The 20,120-nt window shown below is 50.5% G+C and overlaps 2 protein-coding genes across 3 annotated transcripts; one reads left to right on the plus strand and one right to left on the minus strand.

The window, feature by feature from the left end:
• Window positions 1-393: 393 nt before the first annotated feature.
• CLSTN3 (calsyntenin 3) lies at window positions 394-13,158 on the minus strand. Its single transcript, XM_005873646.2, has 12 exons — window positions 12,781-13,158; window positions 10,265-10,387; window positions 9,616-9,811; window positions 8,105-8,313; window positions 7,720-7,869; window positions 7,274-7,459; window positions 6,555-6,836; window positions 5,578-5,690; window positions 3,142-3,304; window positions 1,701-1,757; window positions 713-870; window positions 394-576 (listed from the first exon to the last, which is right to left on the minus strand). Exons 1-12 carry the CDS (start codon window positions 12,842-12,844, stop codon window positions 424-426), a joined length of 1,854 nt encoding a protein of 617 aa, XP_005873708.1. The 5' UTR covers window positions 12,845-13,158; the 3' UTR covers window positions 394-423.
• A 1,276-nt stretch (window positions 13,159-14,434) lies between these two features.
• Window positions 14,435-19,848, plus strand: RBP5 (retinol binding protein 5, cellular). 2 transcript variants are annotated; one of them, XM_005873648.2, is made up of 5 exons: window positions 14,435-14,706; window positions 14,809-14,921; window positions 15,209-15,387; window positions 16,780-16,881; window positions 17,383-19,848. In XM_005873648.2, the coding sequence occupies exons 2-5, from the start codon at window positions 14,849-14,851 to the stop codon at window positions 17,434-17,436; spliced, it is 408 nt and encodes a 135-aa protein (XP_005873710.1). In that variant the 5' UTR covers window positions 14,435-14,706; window positions 14,809-14,848; the 3' UTR covers window positions 17,437-19,848. The 2 variants fall into 2 exon arrangements, with proteins under 2 accessions (XP_005873710.1, XP_005873709.1); XM_005873647.2 differs by lacking the exon at window positions 14,435-14,706 and having other exon boundaries at window positions 14,714-14,921.
• The last annotated feature ends 272 nt before the right edge of the window (window positions 19,849-20,120 follow it).

Raw genomic sequence — 20,120 nt, forward strand, 5'->3', positions numbered from 1 at the left:
TTTATTTACAAAAACAGGCAGCAGGTCAGATTGAGCTTAGATCATCCACTTTGACCTTGCAAGAGCTTGATGAGTCAAGGTTAAAATAGGTAAAGCACCTAGAGCTATTTGCCCGATATCTTCAAGGTAATGAGTATTGAGTCAGAATTAATATCAGCCCTCCCAGCTCCCAATCCAGTTCCATCCCTGTCCCACTTTACGTATCAGCAGAGAGCCACCGAGAAGTTTAAAACCCCCAAGTCCTGGAAGTGTGGGTCAGTGGAAAGAATAATGCATCAGTTGCTGGGAAATCAGTCTAGTTCCAGGCTATGTCAACCAAGCAGGTCAAGTGTCCTCTCCCCATCCATTAACTGAGCTACCCTGACCGCCAAAGGGTTCTGACCGTCTGTCCCTACTCTGTGACTTGCCCACCCCACCCCACACTCACTTGACGGCAGTGGTGAGGCGCAGGGGCCTGACGCCAGGCGTGGCAAAGCGCAGAGTGTTCATGTAAGCCACATGCTGCAGGGCATGGTTGAAGGTCTCCACATCATCCCCCTCCAGGGTGAGCAGGGACTGCGAGGGGTTCACGTGGACCTGGGTCCCAGACACAGACACAGCTGAGAGCAGGCCCAGGAGGCAAGAGAGGAAGGGAGCCGAGGTAGAGAGGTGGGACAAGGTTGGGGAGCTGGGGACATGTCTGGAAGGAGAGGGCTGGAGGAAGGGGGTATACCTTCATGCCTTTGCCCAGGCTCTCGAAATCCCTATAGTCCAGCCCCTCCCGACATGCATAGAGGCACTCGATGACCTCGCGGCTCTCCAGGCGGCCTGAGCGCACGCTGAAACCAGCCAGGTAGCCATGAAAGTAGTGGTGGATCAGCAAGGGGTCTCCTAGGGCAGGAACACAGGGGCAGATGGGAGGTGAGAAGAAAGGAGGAATAGACAAGGAAAGGGACCAAGAGAAAGGGAAAAGAGAGAAAGGGCAGAAGGCTTGAGAAAGAAAATGCAAAGGAGAAAGGTGGGAACTAAAAGAAGGAAAGAAGAGAGATGAGAGAGGAATGAGGCTAAGTGGGAGATTGGAGAAGGCAGAGAGAGAATCTATAGTAATAAAAACTAATATGCTAATTAGACCAGATGTCCTTCCGGATGAAGCCGGGGCTGCGAGGGCCAAGGTAAGCTGCTGCAGCTTCGAGGACCAAGCCCCTTGTACGAATTTTGTGCATTGGGCCTCTAGCACAGCATAAAACAAGGGGAGAAAAGGGTGAAAAATAGAAGCAACAGAAATGAGAAAAGCTTCCAGGACAGGGAAAAAGGGAAGAAGAAAAGCAAGACTCAGGGAGGAGAGAGGAGACACAATGAGGAAAAGGAGGAGATTGCAAGAGAGGGCATCTTCAGAAGCATGCAAGGAGACCAGGGTGAATGTGTGTGAGCTTCACAGATGCCCAGATCCTCCTGTGACTGACTCCTGCCTCCTGCGTTTCAGTGAGAGAAACCCTTCACTCCCTTCTGTAGGCAGAATGGGACACCCAGAATCCAGCCAAACTCCATCTGGCCACTCACCAAGGAAACCCTACCTTGCTGTAGTTCTCAGAGGCTCTGCCCCTGGTGGCACGGGAAGCAGTAACTAACAAGGCTGAACAGGATTTGGTGTGGAAAAGGGAGTGCAGAACAGAGAGTTAAGGTGAGAACTCTCTGGTCTCCAGTTCTTACACACAGAGTACCTTGTGTGGCATCCGTACTGTTGTCTCCACCTTTTTCTTTCTCCTTGTTCTTCTCCTCTGGAGGAGGGAAAAAAGTGGCAGTGAGCTCAAAGTTGTAAGGACAGATTGACAGAGAGGAAAGAGGAAGAAGAGGTCTTCCCTGCTCTGGCCTGCCCTTATAGGACTTGCAACCTCTTTATTTATTGATTTGAGAGAGAGGCAGGGAGAGAGCAATTTGTTGTTCCACTTATTTATGTATTCACTAGAGGCCTGGTGCATGAAAATCGTGCACTGGAGGGGGGGTTCCCTCAACTCAGTCTGTACCCTCTCACAGTCCAGGAGCCCTCAGGGGATGTCCGACTGATGGCCTAGGCCTGCTCCCCACAAGGAGCGGGCCTAAGCCGTCAGTCTGACATCCTTAGCACTGCCACAGAGGCGGGAGAGGCTCCCACCACAGCCACTGCACTCGCCAGCTGTGAGCCGGCTTCTGGCTGAGCAGCACTCCCCCTGTGGGAGCGCACTGACCACCAGGGGACAGCTCCTGTGTTGAGCGTCTGCCCCCTGGTGGTCAGTGCGCATCATAGCAACCGGTCATTCCGTCGTTCAGCCATTCAGTCGATTTGTATATTGGCCTTTTATTATATAGGATTGGTTGTTTCTTGGATGTGCTACCAGGGATCAAACCTGAAACCTTGGTGTATTGGGACAACACTCTAACCAACTGAGCTACCCGGCCAGGGCCCCAACCCTTCTTTTGTTATGTCTTAATCCCTCAGGCCTCTAGTATGGACAAACCCCCAAATATGTTGCTGAGGAAACACAAATTCTGGTAAGACTGACAGACACACACACTCTCCCAGAAGGAAAAAAATAAATGAAAGAAAGAGCTTAAAGTTGGAAGATTGATGACTCTGAAGGATTACTGCCCTCCAACAGGGTAAAGGGCTGTGGAAATCATAATCACTGTGATGATTTTTTTTCCACTGTTCCAGAGTGGAAACTGGCTGAAGTAACAGAAAGATTCCCATGATGCCTGAGAAGGAAATTTTTCCAAGTTAGAGGTGATGACCAGTTGAATAGGTAGGAGATATAGGGGGCTGTGGTGGCCACTGGAGATCTTTTTGAGTCACCTTGCCCAACTGTCCTTGCTCCTTCACCAATTCTAAGCCACTAGAGCAGTGATGACGAATCTTTTGAGCTCGTCGTGTCAGCATTTTGAAAAACCCTAACTTAACTCTGGTGCCGTGTCACATATAGAAATTTTTTGATATTTGCAACCATAGTAAAACAAAGACTTATATTTTTGATATTTATTTTATATATTTAAATGCCATTTAACAAAGAAAAATCAACGAAAAAAATGAGTCCGCGTGTCACCTCTGACACGCATGTCATAGGTTCGCCATCACTGCACTAGAGGCTCCAACCTTCAGTGTCTTCATGGAGCAACTCAGCGACTTACCAGTCCAGCAGGCCCCGATCATGAGAGCAGGTTCCTTTCGGGGTGGGTGGATAAGACCATTGTCATGGATGAGAGCAGGGTCAAAGGAGATGCCATCAGCATAGAGTGTGACTGTGGGGAACTCAAGGTTCAAAGCATAGTGGTGCCACTCGTCATCGCAGACCTGGGGGAGTAGGGTAGGGGCAAGAACCCCTCAGTGACTTCATCTTCAGGGAACTAACACAAGGCACTGCCCCTTCTCCTGAGAATCAAGGGACAGTTCTATCATCGGGACTTATTAGGGACTTATTGCCTATCCAGCTCAAGGAATAACATCCTTGTGCAAAATCTATCAGGCAACCAACCTAATACCTAAAATTCCACTCTTCAGGTAAATCTTTAAAACTATAAACATTTCCAAAAGGAGTAACATGCTATTTTATGAATTAATTTTTCCCAAAATAATTTATGCTTGGAACATGCTGAACTCTTTCCTACTTCACGGCTTTTACATCTGTTTCTTCTCTGCCTAGAACACCCTCTCCTACCAGCTATTTCCCATCCTACTTACTTTTCTCCTCAGTCACCTTCCCTGAACACCCAATGTAAGGTAGGTTCCCCAATCTTTGCCTTCCCCTTTCCCCTACTTCAGTACCTTACTCTTTCAGAGCATTTATCACTATTTATCATTTTTATATGTCTGCTTACTTTCTAAAAATATATCTCCAACTGAAATGTAGCCGTAATGAAGGCAAAGATTTTGTTCCATCTTATACTCCATTGTATCCCCAGAATCTAGCAGATTGACAAGGACTTAATTGATATTTAATAAGTATTTTTTGAATAAATAAAAGTAAAATAAAAATAGGAGTAATGTTATCAATATTAGCAACATGGCAGAAGGTCAAGAAATAGCAAATGGCAGACTATCTCTTTTAAAAAGTACCACAAAAAGCAGAAGCTTTTGCAAACAGCCCTCAACTATCCAGTTTGTGGGTTTTCCAGGCCCTTCATTTGCCATTCTCTCTCTTCCACTTCCTGCCTTTTTTCAGTCATTTGCTTAACTAGCCACTCCACCAGGGCTTGCAAGAAAAATAGGAGATGGAAACCCATTAGTCCCCACTAGTCCTTGTGGTTAGCTTGGAGAATGCAACTGTTGGCTCAAGAGAGGATTTTACTGTTTTCTTTTGTGGGGTTTTGGTCCATTTTTACTTATCCTTCATAATCACGGATAATAACAATAAGAAATAGCATGTATAGAGTCCTTTCCAGTCTATGGTCATGTGTGGAATAATGACATTTTGGTCAACAATCTACCATATATACAATGGTGGTCCCATAAGATTATAATGGAGCTAAAAAAATTCCTGTCGCCTAGTGACATCGTAGCTGTCATACATAAGGTGCAGCACATTGCTCATTTGTTTGTGGTGAAGCTGGTCTAAACAAGCCTACTGCACTGCCAGTTATATATAGAATAACTCATACAATCATGTACAGTACATATACTTCATAATGATCATAAACAACTATGTTACTGGTTTATGTACTTACTATACTATACTTTTTATCATTATTTCAGAATGTAGTCTTTCTACTCATAAAAAAATTTTGCTGTAAAAAACTGTGAACTGTTATGCCAGCAGCAGCCTCAGATTTCTCGTGTTTACCATGGGTCTTGATTGCATCATTTTCTCTTGTGCTTGATTTAACCTCGTGTGGTTTTACACAGTAACATGCTATACAGGCTTGTAGCCTAGGCGCAAGAGGCTATCCCATATAGCCTAGGTGTGTAATAGGTTTCTGTAAGTGCACTCTGTGATGTTCACACAACAACGAAATTGCCTAACAACGCATTTCTTAGAACATAGCTCTGTGATGTTCACACAACGAAATTGCCTAACAACGCATTTCTTAGAACATATTCTGTTGTTAAACAGAGATAACAGTATAAAGGTCTATCGTGTCATTTAATCCTACAACAACCCTGAATATAGAATTCTTATTATCCCCATTTAATAGGTAAATAAACTGAAGTTTAGACATATTAACCAAGTTTTCAGAGCTAGTAAGTTCCCCGGGCGGGACTCAAACCCAATCTGTGTAACTCAGAATTACTTATTTTCTCAATTACAACATGCTAACTGCTTGAGAGTCAAAAACATGTACTATTAAGGTTCTAAATCAGAAAGAGATTAAATAAAACAAGGGGTAGGGGGAGGAAATGGTTGGCTGGGTTTGATGTTAGTAGTCATTTGTTTCCTATTTCCTTTTAACCCAGGAGTGCTTTCTGCAGGAGACAAGCCTTGGAAATAGAAAACAAAAGAACCTAGGGGTATAATGGTGAGGAACAGAAAGAGGGGGCATGGGCGACCCAAAAAACTCAAACCCCTGCCCTAGGCCCCTCCTCCCCTGAAAGCAAGTTACAGGCACCCATCTTTCTGGCACTGGCCTCACCTGCTCCAGCTTCCAGAGGAACTTGACTGGGCGAGCACTCTCCAGCAGAGGCCAGTAGAGGAAGGAAATCCTGCAGCCATGGACCGTCAGTGAGTAGTGAGAGAAGCCGTCCTCTGAGGGCAGAGGATGGGGATGGGGGTCAAACACAAGGCCTGGGGCAAGAACAGGTTCAAAGCACCAGAAGGGAGAGGACACTGGGTTCTCTTTGCCCTCTCATGCACTCTCTCACTCCTGCATTCACTAGTCTTCTCCCCCCAACACACACACACACACACACACACACACACACACACACACACACACACACACACACACACACACACACACACACCTACACCCAGTTCAGGTGGTAACTAGAGCTTCTTGGGCACTCTGATTGGCTGAGGGAGGACACCAGCCAGCCTGTTCCACCCAGATCATTATGGGTCCTTTGGTTAATACAAACATCACTGGTGACAATCCTCTTCAAGTCAAGATATATGACCTCAGAGAAGTGGCAGAAATGAAAGAGCATATGCAGCTGAGCCCCCTGACACCCGACCCCCAGAAGGATGTGTCACACAGTTGAGGGAGGAGATGTACTTAGTGATAGAGACAACTAGCCCTTATAAGAGGAAAATGGGTAGAGGTGGAGGAGAAAGGATGGGGCACACCACCACCCAGGCCTTTCCACCATAGTGGAAGGGTTTCAATGGGAGCAGATTCAGGGGGCAGTCTATGGTGGGATGCAGGAGGACTGGGCACCCCCAAGTGAGAATGGCAGTGAGCAGTCCCACTGCACTCTGAGAGCAGTAGGATCTCAACTTCTCATGTTGGGAGCCAATCAAAGAATTTCAGGAACTGTCAAACCTAGCACTGCCATCTTACAGGTGCAGCAAGAAGAAGTGACCCATTCACAGTCACAGACTGGACAGTGATAGAGGCAGACAAGAAGCTAGTGTTCCCACTCTCCGACCAGTGCCCTGAGCAAGGCTCACCATTCTGGACAGTGTTACACACGATGGTTTCCTCTTCCTTCTTGCCCTTATTGGGAGTTACACCGTGCTTCATCCAGAAGGACAGGGTAAAGTGGTCACTGAGGCTGTCCTGGGGCCCCGAGCCCAGCCCAGCTGTGCCACCCAGGGGCACCTGCACAGCTTGGGTGCCGTTGAACCAGTAGATAAGACTGCTGTCCTGGCTGTAGTGCACTGAGAGTCCTGCCGTCCAGTTGGCATTGGGGCCAGGCATGGGCAACAGATCCACCTCCCCAGTGGCAGCACCTGCAGGAGCCCCAGAAAACACATATGTCAGAGCTGAGCAGCAGCAGATTTGGAACTGGGGAGCAGGCAGGGAAAGAGTGACTAATGAGAAAAAATCTCCTATAGTTCATCTCACCATCTCTTCTGGCCTTTCAAAGACAAGAGAGGAATTGACCTCTCTTTTAGGAATACCTCTCCAACTAACTCATTCTCCAACTCTTCATCTCTCCCTATCATTTTTCCACAATGCATCTGGTGATCGTTTTGTGCTACAATTATGCATCTTTGCCAATAACATATTTATTTGATCTTTGGATCACAAGAGCTAACTACATGCCACAATCCCTGTGAATGGACAAAAGAAGATATAATGCAGATTCTTACAAAAGAGGTAGAGGAGGGTCATGTAAAGGCTGGGTGGGAAGGGGCAGGACTAGGGGTTGGGGATGCACACCCACCACAGAGTTTCCGCAATGCCCGCTCGGAGTAGTTGTCTCGGTCACAGCCTTTGGCCACATGGCTGGTCTGCAGCTCTATGGTGGCCTGAATATTCCAGAGAGGTTCATCACAGGTCTCCAGGCGGATACCAGGGAACAAAGCCAAGCTCCCGGCACCTGGTGCATATTCAATCCTTTTGTTCCAGCCTGCATGGGGGAGAGGGAGAGGGCCGTGGAGAGACAGAAGAGGAAGGCAGCCCCTCCTGTCTATCCATTCTGCTCTTGCCATTCCACTGACAGTCTCAGGCTCCTACAAAAATGGCTGTCCAGGGTGGACAGTTACAAGCCTGAACCTAACTATCCCTCCCCTGACTCCAGCCTAGCTCCCATGACTGTCAGAAGCGACAAAAAGTGAGGTGAAGGTAAAAAATGATTCACAAGATGAGTCACAGAGCAGGGCTCCTCACCTTGCCAGCTGGGTTTACAGGTGGGCTTCACCTGGATCTCCACCTGGGCGTCATCTGCCGCCCGCTTCTTCCCACAGTCATAAGCTGTCACCGTAAACTTGTAGAGCTTCTCCCCGCTGTACTGCAGCTTCTCTGTGTTCTCAATGTTCCCTGGGGTGGGGACGGGGGAGGATAGAGATGGTCAGAAGCACTAAAGAAAACCTAGGGAGACAAGGGGGGCAGGGGGCTCAGGAGCTAACTAAGCAGCAGGAAGCTGAAAAGAGGGTATCTCGGGGAAAAAGCTCCACATCTGGAAAGGAGTGTGTGGAGGGCAGAGAAGTGGACAGCTCAGCCCTGGGATGTCCTGAGGGATGTGGTGCACAAGGTGGGCGGGGGCTGGACTCACCATCATTGTCAATGAGGAAGGGGGTGTTGGGTGTGAGGATCTCGTAGTAGCAGATCTGGCTGTACTGGGGGGAGCAGTCACCATCAATGGCTTCCACCCGCAGGATGCGGTCATACAGCTTCCCCTCAGTCACTGCAGCTCGGTACAGCCGCTCCACAAACACGGGGGCAAACTCATTCACATCATTGACACGCACATGAACGGTCGCCCTGCATGTGCCAGAGCGGGAGGAGGGGAGAGAACGAGTCAGCCATCCTCATACTGGAGGCTCAAGAGAGGCACAAGCAGAAATCCAGACAGGGAATCAGAGCAGGAAGGAGGCAGTCTGTCCCTTAGCCTGGGGCAGTCGGGATGCCCATCCCCGCTCCCCAGGGCACCAGACACCTCAAGGGAGAGGGCCTTCAAGGGAACTGTGCTAAGGAAAGGATATCTGCTGTGAGGGGTAAGAACCACCCCCGGTGACACCAACACTGATTTTGATGGCTTCTGGACAGAATGCTATAGGTTGGGGCTGCCCAGAAGAGGGGTAAGAGGATTTTGTGTCCAGCAGGTCGTTCCTTCACAACAATCGGATCCAATGAGATAATCAAGGAAGATACAGGGTAAAAGCCAAGTTAAAAACCAACCATGGGAAAGGAAGTGGCATTTGTACAAAAGCCATGTCATCTGTCATGAGCAGTACACAGAAGTCAAGTATTGCCTTTTGTGAACAAGTGTACAATATGCATGTCAGCTGCGGCCCTCCCTGCTCAGGTCCCCACAGGGCAACCAAAGCTCAGGCTAACCCTTTGCGCTGAGGCCTGCCCCTAGCCTAGATCCAGGCACCCAGGACCCAAGAGGCAAAGTTCCTGTCTCCAAATGGGAAACTGAGTCATAAAGAGCCGTTGATCTCCAGGGCCTCTTAGCAACCCAGGAATCCTGCCTGCCAATTTTCATCCAGTCTCACATGAGAAGTTAGCTTGAAACAAAGGAGTCCCAGGTCCCAGCCTCTTTCATGCTGTCGCCAGCTCCTGCCCACCCTCACCCAGAGTGCTGTGTGTGTTATAACAGTGTGAGTGTGGTGCACACTGCAGATAGACCGGCGGGGCAGTAGGAAGGAATCTACAGTGCTGCGTGTGCTCCTTCGCTTCCTCCTTGCTCTCCTGGTCATCGTAACTCCCATGTATTGAGCCCATTACTATCTGTCAGGCACTGTGGTGCATGCTTTTTATACAAACCATCTCCTTTCATCTTCACAGCAACCTAAAGAAGTAGGTGACATCATTATTTCTATTTTACAGATAAGAAAAGCAGGTCCAGAAAGGCCAAGTTGCCCAAGGCCATAAGAGGCAGAGCCAGGGTTAGATCCCACTAAGTTCTACGATATAATTCTGTCTCCTGCCCCTAAACCCTATAAACAGAGAGGGAAAGGGCAGATAATACTCAATGACTGCACCGATGGAGGATGGCGAGGGGCTTGGAAGGAGGGAGGAGACCCTGCAGCAGGGGGCACGGGACTAGGGCTTCCTCACTTGTGGGACTTCTTGGTGTTGGCTCCATCAGGGCCCTCGCCACAGTCATAGGCCTGGATGGTGAAAGTGTGCTCCTTCTGGGCCTCGCAGTCCACTGGCTCCTTGGCCCGAATCAGCCCTTCTCCTGTTGCCTTGTCCAGGATCACAGCCTCGAAGGGCACCCCAGACCCATGGAGCCGGAAGCCACAGATCTCACCTGGCCGAGGGGGTAGGGAAAGATGAGGCTCTTGCACTACCTCCAGCATCTCCTCCCAGCCTCAGCCTCCCTGCCTCGGGTGCCCACTTCACCTCTCCTCCCAAAACCAGTCCTTTTTGCACATCTGAAAGCAATAATTATCAAGCATACAGCTCCAATACCAGCTTTCCTGATCAACAACCTCTCAGAGGTACCAGGTCTGAGATCTGGCAAAATCTTGATTCATTTAACCCCTATCCTGCCCATGTCCTCTCTGGTTGCCTTTACCCAAACACCAGCTTCAATGTAGCCCTTTCTACTCCTTGAGCCAACTTCATCTTCCACTTTCCAAGGCCTCTTTCCCACTTCCTTATTGCTCTCCTTCCCAGGACCTCCCCTCTCCTCTCCTGCCCTCTACCCTCCCAACCACTTTTCTCTGCCCTACCCACCTGGCAATCCACCAATCCCCATTACCTGCATAGCGCAGGGGGGCGTCCTTGTCCAAGGCGAAGAGTGGTGGGTTCAGCAGGACCGTGTTGTCATTCTCCATGACGATGCCCTGGTATTCCGCCTCAATCCATGGCTTGTGCTTGTTGGCTGACCCCCCAAGGGAGAGGAGAGGGAGAACCTGTGAGCTCGCCCGCCACTCCCACACAACTCTCATTGACTCAGAAAAACTCACACTCCAGTATCACTACCCTTTCCACACCCTGCAAAAGCACCTGCAGGTGGAAAAAATGAGGACAAGAAGTCAGCTATTAAAGGAGTCAGAAGGCCTGAGGGAGGTCACAGCCTTCTCCTATGGCAGGATAGAACGTTTCCATGGCAACAGTCTGCCCTGAAGAGAGGGATGGATCTTCTAACTTCACTGGGAAACATGGTCAGAGGGTGGAGAAATTTCTTTAGGGATTTCAAGTGCTGGAGAATGGAGACTGGAGAATTCAGGAAATAGTGGTGGGCCATCAGAAGGCCCTGGGAAAGGGAAGGGATAGATGAAGGGCTGAGTTGATGTTAGAAAAAGTAGGTCTAGAAGTTTCCTGAGATCCTGATTGTTTACCCACTCCATCACCACTACCACTACCCCATTCAATCCTGATCCCTTCACTCTGCACTTCTCCCAGCCAAGCCCCAACCTAAGGCCATTCTCCCAGAGTAGAGGGAAGAGGGGGAAAGAGAGAAGAGAAAATATATAGGACAGAGGGAGGAGGACAGAGAAGGGCAGCGATAGAGCGGAGGAATCAATGTCAAATAACTGGACCCAGCAGAGCCAACATCCTAAGGGATTATCAAGCTGGCCTAGAATCAGGACAAATCTCCTCCCTGCTTCTCACCCCCACAGCCAAGAGGACACACTCGTAACCAACACATTTCTATGTTCCCCCACCAAGGTGACCAAACCCCATGCTCCCTGAACCCCACTTTTTATACAGTCTCATAACTTAGTCCCAATTCTTGTCTACTCTGTCCTACTTCCCTTCAACCATCAGCCCATTCCAGGTGGATCAGCCTCCAAATCTCCCTATCTCCTACCAGACCTAGCTCAACTGTGCTTCCTGCCAGCACCAATTTCCCACTAGCCTGGTAAGAGGCTATGGGGAAAGCACAGCGTCTTCCCTTCCCTTCCTACATCACCTCCCAACCCCAACCTCCACCGCCTGCTCTATCTAATCCTATCATGTCAACCCTCAGGCTCCCAGGTACATTTATGATGGTCCATCAGCAGGACATGGGCAGAAAACGACATCATCCAAAAGGATGTCGCCAAAGGAAACTCGTCCCCAGAATGTCATGGTGAGCAAGAAATCCATTTTTTCCTCCAACCCTACCCCCAAAAGCCTTCTTGTATCTGAAAGTCTGCCCCTTTCTTGCTGATGACTACCACCACCCCTTCTCTCGTGGCAGAGGTGAAAGCCACAAGACGGTGCTCAGAAGGCAGCACAGGAAGTGGCAGGAGGCTAAAAAACCAGACTGAGGTCAGAGATTGAGGATGGAGGGGAGGCACACAGCAAGGTCAGCACTGGGCACCCTCTTCACAGCTCACCCCTGACCCTGCTCCTCTCCTCTTGGCCACCAGCTCTCTCCTTGTGTCCATCTCCTTTCACTCACTCCTAGGCTCCCGGTCTTTTCCTTCCTTGACTCTCCCCTCCCCCTCTTCTCCTCCGTTCTTCCTGATTTCCCTTTCATTCCTCTCTCCCCTTTTTTTTTTGCCTCCACTTTTACCCTTTCCAACCCCTTCTTATCCCCCTCCCATGCCTCATCTCCCTTCTCCTTCTCAGCTTTCCCTCTCAGCACTCATTTAGCTCCCCCACACACCCACTTCTGCCCTTTCCTGCCTTTCTCCACCTACCTGAGCCCTCTTCCTCCACCCCTTCCCTTCTTCCCTCCCTCTTGGTCCCTCTGTGGGCCTCACCCAGCTGAATTTATCTGCTGTCTGCCAGAGAGGGCAGCTCTGGTAACCCACAACCCAGCTGCATGCAGGCATAAGGGTATAGATGCAGAGGAACACGCCAAAACATACGTGCTCCGAATTGCTGAGCTGCAAGGAACAGTTTCTCCCCAGGATGGGATGGAGATGAACCAGATGATCTGCCACACACCCTTAGTGCACGCACACCCCAGTGAAAATGGAGAACCACCCGGAGATGTATAATGACCCTCAGGGCAAGTCCTTCCGAGACTTGAAATATCTCCAACAGAGAGAAATTGAGAGACAGGGAGACAGAAACCCCAAGATGGGAATAGGGACCAAATGGGACCCAAGAAGCCTATGGATAAAGATGGACCAGACAGGAGGATGTGGTGGGGGGGGCGGGGTATGTTTCAAAGGAAAGGAGAAGGGGTACGTCTGAGAAAATGGATGGGAAGGGGAATGGTGGGAAGAACTGACACCTGTCATGTGCCAGAGAGCCTCATGGCTCCTGCTCACCCCTACCCCACAATGTTCTGCCTGAAACCCCTCTTTTAGTGCCCCCACCCCCCACCTCACTCACCTTTGTTACAGGAGCTGGATGGAAGAAGGGAGGCCAGCAAGAGGGGCAGCAGCAGGAGGGTCATGGTGTGGTGTGGTAAAGAGCAGGGCAGGGCCAGGCGATTGCTCTCCCCTGGGAGCCTCAAGCCCACTTACTGCTCCTTGGGGGAGGGATGCAGGGGACCTCCAAGGAGGGGAGGGAAGAGAGAGGGCAGCAGGGCAGAGACAGAAGGAGCCTGCCGCCCACACTAGTCCATAGAGCAGACCTGGGCAGACCCCAACCTGGGTGGCGGAGGTGGGGGACTTGCAGTGGCTTCTCGTATGCTCTCCAGCCCGGCTTCCTCGCTCTTTCGCTCTCTCTGATTCCCATCCCCTCTACTGCAGGATGACGTAAGCACAGCCAGACGAAGATTGATGAGGCCATGGGCCAATCGGTTGACTGGGAGGGCCAGGTGCTGCAGCGGGGGAGGGAACCAATGGAACCAGGGAGCTGGGGCGGGAGAATGCTTTTAGGGCTTTTTCCCCCTGGATTGCAATTTGCGGGAGCCAGGGAACTGCGGGGGCTGGAGAGGAAGCTGGAAAGCCGTAGAGGGGGTGGGAAATAAGACGGACCTCGGGAGAATCTAGAAGCTAGAAGCTCGGGGGTGGGGAACCAAGACGTCAACGGAGACCTGAGGGAGGCGAGGAGGAGCAGTATCCGCGTCACCGCCCCCCCCACCCCCACCCCCCAACTCTGCATTAACCTCTTTACACAGTCCATTCCATCAGCAAGTCCCTGCTGCGTGCCTCCTGGGAACCGTGAAGTAAAACCCACAGCCTGAACCCGAAAGATCCTAGCATTTCAGTTCCCAGCCCCAGGTCTCTCAGGAAAACACGGGGTGGTCAGCAGGGCGGCGGAAAGGGCTTTGGAACTGAAGGAAAAGTGAGATTTTTGTGCCGCGCACGCACACGCACACGCACACGCACACACCTGTCGAGGCAGTCCACCACCGGGTGTAATTTTCCCCACTGCCTACCCTCCCTGCCTTCCTCTCCCCGAATTCCCCACCTTAAACCATCATAAATCAGCCCATTGATTCTGAAGCCAGAGAAGTTGGTAGGTTGGGGGCGGGGGGTGGGGCACAAAATAATTGAGGCACACCTCCCTCCACCATGGGAATACTGGTAAGCTTGGGCTGTCTGAGGGCTGAGGCACTCGGGGGCGGGGGGGGGGGGGGGGGGGGGGGTATGTATCATCAATGACTCCACAGGGAGAAGGAAACCCCTGGGTCCCAGGCCAAAGCGTGTAAAATTCTCCAGAATAGCCAACCAACCTCCTCCCTCACCTTCCGCTCTGGACTCTGAACTCAACACCTCATCAGGCTGCCCACCGCCCCCTCTGTGCTTAGGAAGAGGGGTTTCTCCACCTCCTTCCCAGTGGTCTTATAGGACAGAGCCTGAAATGCAGCTAGGGGAGCTGTCTAGAGGAGTTGTGCGGGCCAGCGCTATAGGATTTGCTTCACTTTGGCTCGTGGTCAGCTGGCTGTCCTCCTTCTTCCCCCACCTTCTCCCCTCATACTTTTCAGGGTCCCCAACTCAGCCCCAGGATCTCAGAATATTGTTGGAACTCATCCCTGGGTAAGCCTGGAAGAGCCCACACTCCACACAGCAAGACCAGCTCCTCCCAGGGGGACACCATCTCCCCAGGGCTCTGGAATGGTTCCCAAGCCTCCCACAAATGGGCTGGAAGCCAAGCTGACCTTTGGAAAGGCTCAAGTCTTGGATGACTGACAGCCCCAGATCCTGCTCCAGGTTCCTTCCTCAGGAAAAGCCGAGGTCCAGCACGACCTTGCCAAGTCCCTGCCCCTCCTTCAGGCAGCAAACAACACCCCAAACTCATCATGAGGGGAGGGAGGAGGTCTGGTAGGAGCTCTTATTGCAACAGAGCCCCGGTGCTATAAAAACCCTGGTAAGCATAGACCTTTACACAAGCCTGTCTCTGTGTGTGGAGGCCCGGCGGGAGTCTCTCCTGCCAGACAACACCCCTCCCTCCTCACCCTGTCTCCTATAGTCTCCTAAGATCTCCATCTCCATCTTGGCCAGCCCGGACAATGCCTCCCAACCTCACCGGCTACTACTGCTTTGTCTCACAGAAGAACATGGAGGACTACCTGCAAGCCCTAAGTAATGGCCTCACCCCTCCCAGACCCCTCTCACTCCCCCTTTTCCCTCTACCTTCCTGACTCTCCATCCCATTGAGAAGGGGGAATGCTGGGGTTGGACCCTGTGGAAAGGCTCAGGAGCTGGCACCTCTCTTGCCATCTCTAGCCAGGAGTATTTCTAGGAGGGAGAAAATCAATATAGTCCAGACCCAGATGAGAGAAAGCTCACAGCTCCCAAGGGGCTGCTGCAGGTGGGGGAACCCTGGCTGGCTGGCTAAGAGGACAGCGGCTAAGAGATAGTCCCCACAGACATCAACATTGCTCTGCGGAAGATAGCGCTGCTGCTCAAGCCAGACAAGGAGATTGACCATCAGGGCAACCACATGACAGTGAAGACCCTCAGCACCTTTCGCAACTACGTTCTACAATTCGAGGTGGGAGTTGAGTTTGAGGAGGACCTACGGATGGTGGATGGACGAAAATGCCAGGTACCTTTCCTCAGGTTTGGGGTAGGGGAGGGGATGTGGATGAGCAAGTAAGTGCTTCTTAACAATTCGGAGCAAAGCAAAGTGACCTCACCCAGCCAGAGCCAGGGGAAATGACCACCACAGCATGCTGTGGAGTCCCCAGGATAACAGGCTCCTGGTGCGCCCCACTCCCACTCTCTCCCTGCGGGATCTTATCACCAGTCAACAGGACCAAAAGAGCAGGTCACCCTCAGGCCAATGAGCAAATATTTGCTTACCCTCTAGCCTTTGACCCTATTCATCACCACAGTCTTTTTTCCCTTAGCCTCTGTAACTTCACTCTCCTGCATTTCTTTCTGCTTCTTACATACTCCTTTTGGTCTCCTTTGCAGATCCTAGTTCCCTGTTGCTTTTTACTTTTCTAATGTAGCTACTAGAACTCTCTCAATTATATATGTGGCTTACATTCTCATTCTATTTCTACTGAACGTTGCTGTTTCACATGGCTCTCATCTGCTCCTAGCCTTTCTCACTATCCCCAGCCTAACTCAGGCCCTCATTTCTCACCTGGTACCTGAAATTAGCCCTCAATCTTAACCCTTCTTTAAACCACTCTGTGTACTGTAGCCACAAGGACCTAACATGTAAAAGTGACCATGTCACTCCCTTACTTAAACCCTTTCCATGACAATCTACTACGCTCCAGGTAAGGTCATATGCTTCACACAGCACACTAGTGTCCTTCCCACATACACACTAGGTTACAGCCCCTCAGAACTGTTTGCCCTCTTTCTTACTTCTGTGCTGTTACTTTCCTTGCTAGAAATTTCCCATTAGCTCTAGTCTAATTAACTCCTCACTTCCTTGAAGATTTAGCTCCTCACTCCCATCCTCAACAGTCTTGCCTGGTATCATAAATATCTATTTACTGATCAAGATTCTGAGCTCCCTGTTTAGCAGGGTCTATCTTATAAGTATTGATTGGAATGCCCAGGCCCACCCAGCTCTGGCTCTGGGAGCTTAATCCTTCATTCTCAGGAAAGCTTCAGCTGTCCTTGAAACTGAGAAAGAGATTCCCTGATGGAACTCCCAACCTATCTCTTCTTTCCCAAAGGCCCCTCCAGGTTGACCAGAAGTATCCAGAGGACAAAGTCTCTGTTCTTCACCACCCACTCCCCAATTTCACCCTGGTTATCCTGCTCCCTCCCTACTCTGCCCTATAGTAGACAAACTGTGCCCCTCCCCCCCTCAGTGGCCTTTAAGAGTGGGGGGCAGGGGTCCTAAATCAGAGCAACCTTCTCACTCAGAATGAAGGGGCTGGAGCAAGACAGTGTCTGCTGTGGTGTAAAAGGGGACAGCCCAGCCAGAGTGGAACTGCCCCTCAGTCTTCCTTTACTCCTGCCTTGCCTGTAGACCATAGTAACCTGGGAGGAGGAGCAGCTGGTCTGTGTGCAGAAAGGGGAGGTGCCTAACCGAGGCTGGAGGCACTGGCTGGAAGGAGAGATGCTGTACCTGGTAAGCTGGGTGAGGTCTGGGAAAAGGAACCCTAATGGGCATGTCTGGAGAGGGGCCTCCAGCTAGGATTCATGTCTTTGCCCAAATCAGATAACTCTACTACTCTATCTCCTGCCCCCTCTCCAAAGAAAACAACCAAGACAGGGGGACAAAAGCACTGGGGAACAAAAGCATATAAAATTTTTTTTTCAAAAAAGCTCTGGGGAGAGTCTAGAGAGGAAAAAATAGAGTGGTCGAGGTGGGGCCCTGGCTACAAATCAAGTGAATGTCCATAAATCAAAACTGGAGAGATGGAGACTTCACCATTTCACATTCCCTGACCCAGCTACCTTCCTTCCTCTGGGGTGAAAAGTTGAAGGTCTGGACAATGATACAATTCCTCATGCATCAAATGCTCTAGTTGATGTATCCTGAGGATTAAATGGAGGTCAAGGTCCTTGAGAAAGGAGCTCCAGCTAGCAAGAACATTCGTTTTCCTCAACTTTCCTTCTTTATCCCCAGGAACTGACCGCAAGGGATGCAGTATGCAAGCAGGTCTTCAGGAAGGTCAAGTAGCCAGAGAGGAGCTGAAGGCCACTCCAGACAGCACCAGTCCCCAGACTCCTCTTGTTTGTGCACCTTCAAGCCCAGATTGTCCCAGGTCATCAATCCCTTTCTCAGGCCCTTACCCTCCCGCCGAGTCCCTCCTCAGCCCTCCCCACGTTAATCTATAACTTGCAGCCCCTAAGGCCAAAGTCCTTTCTTTCTCACACTCCACTGCCCAATAGTGACCTTATATCCAGTTCACGGTCTGGCCTCCTGGATGAAAGAAATGGGCAAAGAGGAAATGATGCTAGAGAATAACCAATCTCAACTCTCTTTACTTTCCATCTAAGAAAGAACTAAGTGTTGAGCATTTGAGGGTTAGTGAAAAGTCTATCCTGGAGGACCTTTTGGAAAACTGTGACTGGGGTTCAAGAATTTAAGAGTCTTTTTGTCTATGTCCTTGTCCTTATTTTGGAAAAAGCCTCATATGCTCAACAGAATCATGCCCAAGGCACTGAACAGAGTTCAGTTTACCAACATCTGAATGCATCCTGGCTATGGTAAACTTCCATCCTACATGTTGGGGAAGAAGGAGGTGACTGGGTAAGACTCTTTGTGCAGTACTGGGAGGAAGTTGAGAAGCTTCTAAATAGTGGCCTGGCCTCCATGACTACTTTAAGAAGGATAGGCAGCAAGAAGGCCTGAAAAGGGAAACAGATGGAAGATACAAGGCCAAGGGCTACAAAGATGAGGATCATGGAGGTGTGAGGGCAACAGTAAGAGAAAGACCAATAGGCCTGGCTATAGAGACCCTCTGCTTAAAGGCCAACAAAAATGGGGACAGAGGATAAGAGGGAGAACTGAGAACACCAAGGCCCCTCTCTTAGGGTTCTGGAATCACTGCCCTGGAAAACAGCCCCGAGGACAGGCCCTATTCAGGTTCATGGCCAGCTCTAACCTCTAGCACCTCCCTACCTCCAGTGGCCTTGGTTCTTTCAGAATAAAAGTACTGTAGGACAAGAGTCAGAAAGAAGAGGACTCGGTGTGGGGTGGGGACAGAGTCTGGCTGGGGTGGGGAGGGAAAATTGTTGGAAAGTCCCTGGCTTGTGCTCATTAGATGTGTTCTGCCCCCTGTAATGGCTCTGCCCCACACACATTCAGGACAGTCACTGGGGCTCCGGCCAGAAGGACTAGGCTTGCAACACTGACCCTACCACACACTCTGGAATGCATTTGGAAAAGAGCAAGAAAAGAACTCAGAGGAGAACTGGAAAGCTTATTCCTTGCCCAGACTCTCTGCAGAGTCACCCGGCCAAGTGGGGAGGAGAGAGAGCCTCCTCTCAGACACGCTGCCCAGCAGAAGCTCCAAGGGCTACTGGGCCTTACCTTGTCCCTTTTCAGGGTAGAGAGAAGCTGAAGGAGGATGCTCCATGTGTATTCACGCATTACCCAGGTCACCAGGTCTGCGCAGTGTCCCAGCCACTCTGCGTTCACATGCATATCCAAGCCTCTCCCCACAGGGCTGTGCTCTGTGCTCTTTATGTTAGTTCAGTGCCCCTCACTGGAGTCTTGACAAAGGGCCTGACCCCGAAGCTTGGAGGCCTCCATGGTGACTAGTAGGCCCAAATAAAAGCAGCCTCAATCCCCCAAAACTCCTGTGACATGAGTATCCTCATCCTCCACTCGATCCCACCCCTCCAGGAGCCAGCGGCCTGAAGACCCACAAAGGAACACAAGCAACCAGAGGAGGACTGAGCAGCTACAGAGCCATTTACAAGGGGGTGAGAGCCTGGACCTACTGAGACTAAGAGCTCTGCTGCTGCTGTTTCCCCCTGTGGGCAGCAGGGGGCGCTTCTCACCACAGTGGGAGCCAGAGACCCACCAAGTTGTCCTCCCTTCTCTGCCACCTTCTTGGATATTCCATTCCCCACTGGACACACATACATACACAGCAGACTTCCCAATCTGCATGCTCACTCTGACAATACCCCTACCCTCCTTCAAATCAGGCTGCTCCATTCATTCTGATAGAAAAGATGGTCACCAGGAGCACCAACATGTGAGTAAGGAAAGGAGGAAAGGACAGGAGAGGAGCCAACAGCCATAGATGGATGGGTGGATACCAAGGTGGGTCTCACCCCAGCCCTTCCAGGGGAACACAGGGTGGGTCCTGAGACAGACTTTGATTTTTTTATTTTTTTACCAGAGTCTTTGGTCCCAGGGAAATGATCAGGAATCCAAGATGTTTATTTCCCATCTGAGATAAGGGCTGGTACCCATCTAAGCCAGCCCTATGCCAGGCCCCTATCCCACTTCCACTCCACACAGCTGAGATAGCATCATATAGTTACCAACAACTTTCTTGCCTGAATGCCAAATGATCCTTTAGGTCAGTGGTTCTCAACCTTCTGGCCCTTTAAATGCAGTTCCTCATATTGTGACCCAACCATAAAATTATTTTCGTTGCTACTTCATAACTGTAATGTTGCTACTGTTATGAATCGTCATGTAAATATCTGATATGCAGGATGGTCTTAGGCGACCCCTGTGAAAGGGTCATTCGACCGCCTAAGGGGTCGCGACCCACAGGTTGAGAACCGCTGCTTTAGGTCAATCCAGACACTTCTGCTCAGAAGGAACTGGCCAACAGGGGCAGGAGGACAGGAGCAGGTGTGTGTCCTCTGAAGCAGAGGACCACATGCTGCCCGAGGACT

This window comes from Myotis brandtii, unplaced genomic scaffold (assembly GCF_000412655.1).
Source record: "Myotis brandtii unplaced genomic scaffold, ASM41265v1 scaffold417, whole genome shotgun sequence".
In the NCBI taxonomy this organism is placed as follows: Eukaryota; Metazoa; Chordata; class Mammalia; order Chiroptera; family Vespertilionidae; genus Myotis; species Myotis brandtii.